Genomic DNA, 6,000 nt, shown 5'->3' on the forward strand with positions numbered 1-6,000 from the left:
ACAGGATGCCCTCAGGATGAACCTTTTGTTTCTGCTTGATAACTGACCTAGTCTAACAAAGGTATGTGTCAAGCACACATAGGCAGTGACACTTACAAGAGTCAGACCGTGGACACTGATCAAGCTCCAATTCTGATTCACTCATGTTGTTAAAGAATTCTTCTGTTTAAATTATCAAGTCATGATCCAAATTGTGAGGATAAAGGCCTGCCCTCCTGCACAGGATCCACAGCATTTGGAGTCGAGGCCTCCAGCTTATTCCGTGGAGATGCACGGTGTGAGAGGGAACCCTGCCTCTCTCAACCTCCCCTCCAATTGAATTATCTGGGAGGAGCCCTCATGGCGTTTTCCTCCATCATAGCTACCTCTCATGGGTTTTGCTGCAGGGTGCATCTGACCCCAACGAAGGACTTTGGGATTTGGCCCAATACCATCAAGAGTTTGCACTTCCCTCAGTGACCTCATCCACCTCATGGAAAGCTCATTTCAAAGCTCTTAGGAGACTTTGTAAAAATTAAATGCAATGAAGAGTGAAACATTAGGTCTGAGAATTCAGACCCCTAAGAGTCATGAAAGGGAGATGTTAAGCTGAGAGCAACCTAAACCATGGCTTTCTCTGCCACACAAGTTATCAGTGGTCCCGCTAAGTTTTGTTTGGTGGGTTTTGTTAGTTTGTTCAGGCCCTTATTCAGTCCTGACTCAGGTAAAATTTCCTCTCGAGTCAATGGGACTACTCATGGAAGTAAATAATACTTATGTGAGTAGGAATTTACAGCACTGGGCCATTAAATAAATATACACTACATGAAATATGAGCAAATTAACATTGCTGTGAGTACCTGAACTTTTGTATGTCCACAATATTTTATTTTAAATCCACATCCTTAATACAATTTTGTACGCATTTAAATTTATTGGGGTCAGAGTTATACTGAACAGATGCTACTTTTGAAGATCTCCCCCACCCCCGCCATTTTTGACCTCACTAGTTTTTCATTACTTTAAAAAAAAATTTTCACTGGCATGGAAAGCTAATTAAGAACTTTCCTAAAACCCTGTATTGCATATCAGCTAGACATACTGACTTATATGAATTCAATTTTTGTAACTATTTTATTCTTGGCTGCATAACAATAGTGGTTTTTTTTAAAACAAGGTCTTCATTACTTCCTAGCTGTTCAAACATCTTTTCTTTATTTTTCTTGTTAAAGACTGAAGGAATTCACTATACCAGTCATGTTAAAGTCAATAATTCCTTCCACTTCACTTCTCATTATTAAACAAATCTAAATATTTCACTAGTGTTTCTTTTTCCTTTGATAAAACTACAAAAGCCTTTTTTATTCCCCTTAGTCCCTTTGGCAATATTAACTCGTTCTGCATTTTGCTGGCTTTGTCTTTTCCACTAACAGACTGAATAGTCTTGCATGGACATTTCCCTCCTTTATTTCTAGCTATGATTCATTTAACACTCAGATCTTTGATTTCTGAAGTCATGTTGGGAATTTCTTGTTTACTTAATTTTGTCTGTTTTGCTGTGCTTGGGAGACGAAGTTTAGCATGTAGCCTTTGGTGTATGCATTATAACAGCATTTAATTTGAAAAATAATGTGATTGTGCATTTAAAAAATACTTATATTCCATAGCGAAAGCTATGGTAAAGACAGCGTCAAAATTCCAAAGTGAAAAGCAACAGTCAGGAAATGCCAAAGTGACGGATGCGCTCTGCTCCTTGTACATTATAATACAGTCTTTGATTACATGATTATATACATTATCTTTACAGTGTCCTACTTTATTCAAGGCCTGATCCAAAACTGATTGAAGTCAATGGAAAGATTACCACTGAATACAGCTGATTTTGTATCAAGCCCTCAGGCTGCAGTTTAAACAAAGAATTCTAAACTCATTTCGCAAAGCACTTAAGCACATGCTTCTGTCTCAGGATGGATAGACTGTAACACTGGGGCCTCAGTACACAGGCAGGATGGTGCATAATGAATGAGGCTGTGTCTTAAAGATCCCTGTCTCAACTGTGTAAATTTGAAGTCAATGAGTTTGAGTACTTTGAGTTTACACTAGTATAAGTGAGAGCACAATATAACCCTCAGTGCACAGCCTAGACACTACACAGACCAAACCAAAAACAAGTAGGTGTTTGATTAAAGAGCATGTATATGTTTCATCCCTGTATAACTCAAACAGCTGAGTTGACTCCCTCTTCCCAACTGGAAAAAAAAACAAACCCAAAAAACTAAAATATTCAGTTTGGTTGAACCTACCACCTAATTCAAGAGAGGATTACTGTCAGCTTCCAGAGTAAAGAGCTCATAGTTTCAGGGGGAGCTTGAACAGCTGTTTCAAGAGATGCTATTTCAAGCTAATAAGCAATAAGTCCTGGTTGGGGAGGACTAAACCTGAAGCTCCATCAGCAGGGATCACTCTAGCTGCAAGCAAACTAGGCAGCGGCCTAAGGCAGAAGATTGCTGGACAAAGCCATTTTGGGGGCCTGTTTGCACAGTGCTGCAGATTGGTCTACTGGGGTGTGAACGGCAAAGCGCTCTAACCTTAGGGATACCATATATTAACATTAAAAAAAGAGGACACTCCAGGGGGTAGCCCCGCCCCTATCCATTCCCTCCCACTTCCTGCCCCCTGAACCCCCAACCCCCAACCCATCCAACCCTCCCTGCTCCTTGTCCCCTGATCTCCCTCTCCTGGGACCCATGCCCCTAACCACCCCCCGGGACTCTACCCCTATCTAAGCCTCCCTTCTCCTTGTCCCCGACTGCCCCCTCCTCAGATCCCCCACCCTAACTGCCCCCCTAACACCCCACCCCCTACCTGTCCCCCGACTGCCCCCCGAACCTCCGCCCCATCCAACCCCCCCTCCACTCCCTGCCCCCTGACTGCTCCGAACCCTCTCCACACCCCCGCCCCGACAGCCCCCCAACCATCCAACGCCCCCCCCCCGCTCCCTGTCTCTTGACTGCCCCCCCCGGGACCCCATGCCCCTTCTCCAACCCCCCAGCCCCCTTACCGTGCCGCTCAGACCAGCGCGCCTGCCTCCACGCGGAGCCAGACACGCTGCTGCGCTGCCCTGCGGAGCGCGCAGCCCGGCCGTGCGGAGGCTGCAGGGGAGGAGACGGGGGGAGCAGGGGCGGGGCTCTGGCTGCTGGAGGCCCCGATGCGAGCGGCTCAAGCCGGCCGGGCCGCCCTGTCAGCCGCGCCGCGCTCTGCATTGGGAGGGAAATCCCGGACCTTTTGAGAGTTTTACAAATTCCTCCCGGAGGGCTATTGAAAACCCCCGAAGCCGGACATGTCCGTGAAAATAGGGACCTATGGTAACCCTGTCTAACGTGTAACACTCTCACTGCCCCATGTGGACCTTGCTGGCACGAGCTAAAACGTACCTGGTTCACATTGCTGGACTCCTGTTTCAAGCAGGATTACAGTAAGGCACTAGCAGCGCTTTGAAGTGCAAGTGTGGTGGCGCGCGGGACTCCACCTCCAGGAGGGGATTAGCTCCCAGCAGCGCCGGGATCCTGTCTACACTAGCACTTTAAAGTGCTCAGACTTGCTGCGCTCAGGGGGGTGATTTTTCACCCCCCTGAGCCAGCAAATTACAGCGCTATAAAATGTAAGTGTAGACAAGCCAGCAGGGTCTACACAGGGCAGGCAGAGTGCTCTGCAATTCACCACCACCCCCGCAGAGTGGTCTGCAACGCCAGGTAGTCAAGTGGGTAGGCTATTTTGAGTACAGCAGCAGATTGTCTTGAGCGGCCTCTGGCCATCAGGCAGCCCAGTTATCTACTGCTTTACTAACATGTTCCTCTTTTCAAGGTACCCAGCTACTGCTGGATGCCTGTGTCCGCAGTAATGTTCAGCACTTCATCTACACCAGTACCATAGAAGTCATAGGCCCAAACTGCAGAGGGGACCCCATCTGCAATGGGGATGAAGATACAGCCTACCATAGCACATCAGGATTTCCTTATGCCCAGAGTAAGAGACTGGCAGAGACGTCTGTTCTGAAGGCAAATGGTCAGGCACTGAAGGATGGTGGCATCTTCCTGACATGTGCCTTGAGGTCCATGTACATCTTTGGAGAAGGATGCCGGTTTCTCCAGACTCACCTGGATAAAAGCCTCTTGAATAAAAATGTCTACCTGCGGATTTCTAGGAAAGACGCTCTGGTGAATCCTGTATATGTGGGAAACATTGCATGGGCTCACATCCAGGTGGCAAAAGCCTTGAGGAACCCGGAAAGAGCCAAGCACGTCAAAGGGCACTTCTACTACATCTCTGATGACACTCCTCACATGAGCTATGCCGACCTAAATTATGAGCTGACCAAGGAGCTGGGGTTTGGGATTGAGCCCCACCCACCCATGCCGCTGATGATGCTGTACTACTTTGCGCTTCTGCTAGAAGTTGTGAGCTTCCTACTTAGGCCCTTTGTCAAATACATCCCCTCCACCAACCGTCACCTTGTGATCTTGCTGAACACGCAGTTCACGTTCTCCTACAGGAAGGCATGGCGGGATTTTGGCTACATGCCCCGCTACAAATGGAAAGAGGCCAAGCAGCGCACCAGCCAGTGGATTGCCTCACTGATTCCACAAAGGACGGCGTACCTGAAACACAAGGCTGTCTAAGCCTGAGAGAAACAGAAGCATGGCAAGACAAGCCGGCCCATGAGCCCACAGGTGAGCTGGAGGAATTGCAGTAACGGACAACAACAAAGCATTGAAATGTGAAATCTATGTGATGAAAAGTTGGAATGAATAAAGAATATGAAACTCTTCATTTGTTTGTGGTGGATGGGCTGATTGGTTATCACAGTTACTTTATAATCTACAGCCACCTCTCCCTCTCTGCAACACAAATATTTTTATTTGAGTAGAGTCCCTTCTGAAGTACACTCAGCCCTTCCCTTTCTCTAACTTTATCTGAGACTTTTGGGAAAAGAGTAAAGGCTCCATTATTATCTTTCCCAGCAGTGGATGGATACCCACACACACATACCACACTCCACCTACCATCATCAAATTATATCCATATAAAACTGGTGGGAGCAACCTGACTGTAGATGCTCTTATAACAACGAGGGACAGTAGTCCACCTTTTCAAAGTGGTGTCTAATATTTTTGTTTCCTTGTTTAGGATCCAACTTTAGATACCTTTCTTAGGTGCCTAAATATGGGCTTCAGCTTCTAACTTTATGCCCCCATTTTTGAAAATATATATGAAAAATTTCCTGATATGATATGCGTTAGTCAATTGGGTAAAACAAGTTCTATTGTTCCTGACTCTGTCGCTGATTTGCTGGGTTACTTTGATCAGGTCACGGACCTTTTTGTGCCTCAGTTTCCCTTAGCTGCATTACAAGGAGAACACCACCTACTCCCAGGACAGTTGTGAAGATTAGTTAGCTAATGTCTACCTATCAATTTGAATGTGCAAAGCACTATATAAGTGCAAAGTAATATTCTATTAGTGTTTTGTGGCGGGTGATGCCCTTGGCTATCTTAAGGCTGTCAGCCTATAGCCCCCTAACTTGCCAATTACGTAACTATGGTGAATTTGATGGAAGCCCAGTAAGAGCAAAGGACAAAGGCTATACCAAAATTAAGAGAACAGACGCTGCAGGAAAGCTGTGGTACCTACAGGAGGTTTCCCTGCAAAGTTCATAGATTCCAAGGCCAGAAGGGACAGCTGTGATCATTTAGGCTGACCTCTATATAACATAGGTCATAGAACTTCCCCAAAATAATTCCTTTTGAACTAAAGCTTATCTTTTTCAAAGAAAACCAATCCTGATTTAAAAATTTCCAGTGCTGGAGAATCCACCACCATTCTGGGTAATGGTTCCAACAGTTAATGACCCTCACTGTTAAAAAATTACACCTTATTTCCAGTCTGAATTGTCTAGCTTGTAGAATAACAAATAATATTGCAAGAGAATTCCTTGGGACTTCCAGATATCGGACTAGGTGC

The 6,000-nt window shown here is 45.8% G+C and overlaps 1 protein-coding gene across 4 annotated transcripts in view; it reads left to right on the forward strand.

The window, feature by feature from the left end:
- Nucleotides 1–4,794, forward strand: part of LOC140897605 (3 beta-hydroxysteroid dehydrogenase/Delta 5-->4-isomerase-like) — a 37,653-nt gene extending 32,859 nt beyond the window's left edge. For all 4 annotated transcript variants that reach the window (XM_073310425.1, XM_073310433.1, XM_073310448.1 and 1 more), the window contains one exon: nucleotides 3,844–4,794. In XM_073310425.1, coding sequence (XP_073166526.1) covers nucleotides 3,844–4,658 — 815 coding nt within the window. In that variant the 3' untranslated portion in view covers nucleotides 4,659–4,794. The remainder of the gene's footprint in view (nucleotides 1–3,843) is intronic.
- The last annotated feature ends 1,206 nt before the right edge of the window (nucleotides 4,795–6,000 follow it).

Source organism: Lepidochelys kempii, chromosome 1, assembly GCF_965140265.1.
Source record: "Lepidochelys kempii isolate rLepKem1 chromosome 1, rLepKem1.hap2, whole genome shotgun sequence".
NCBI lineage: Eukaryota > Metazoa > Chordata > Testudines > Cheloniidae > Lepidochelys > Lepidochelys kempii.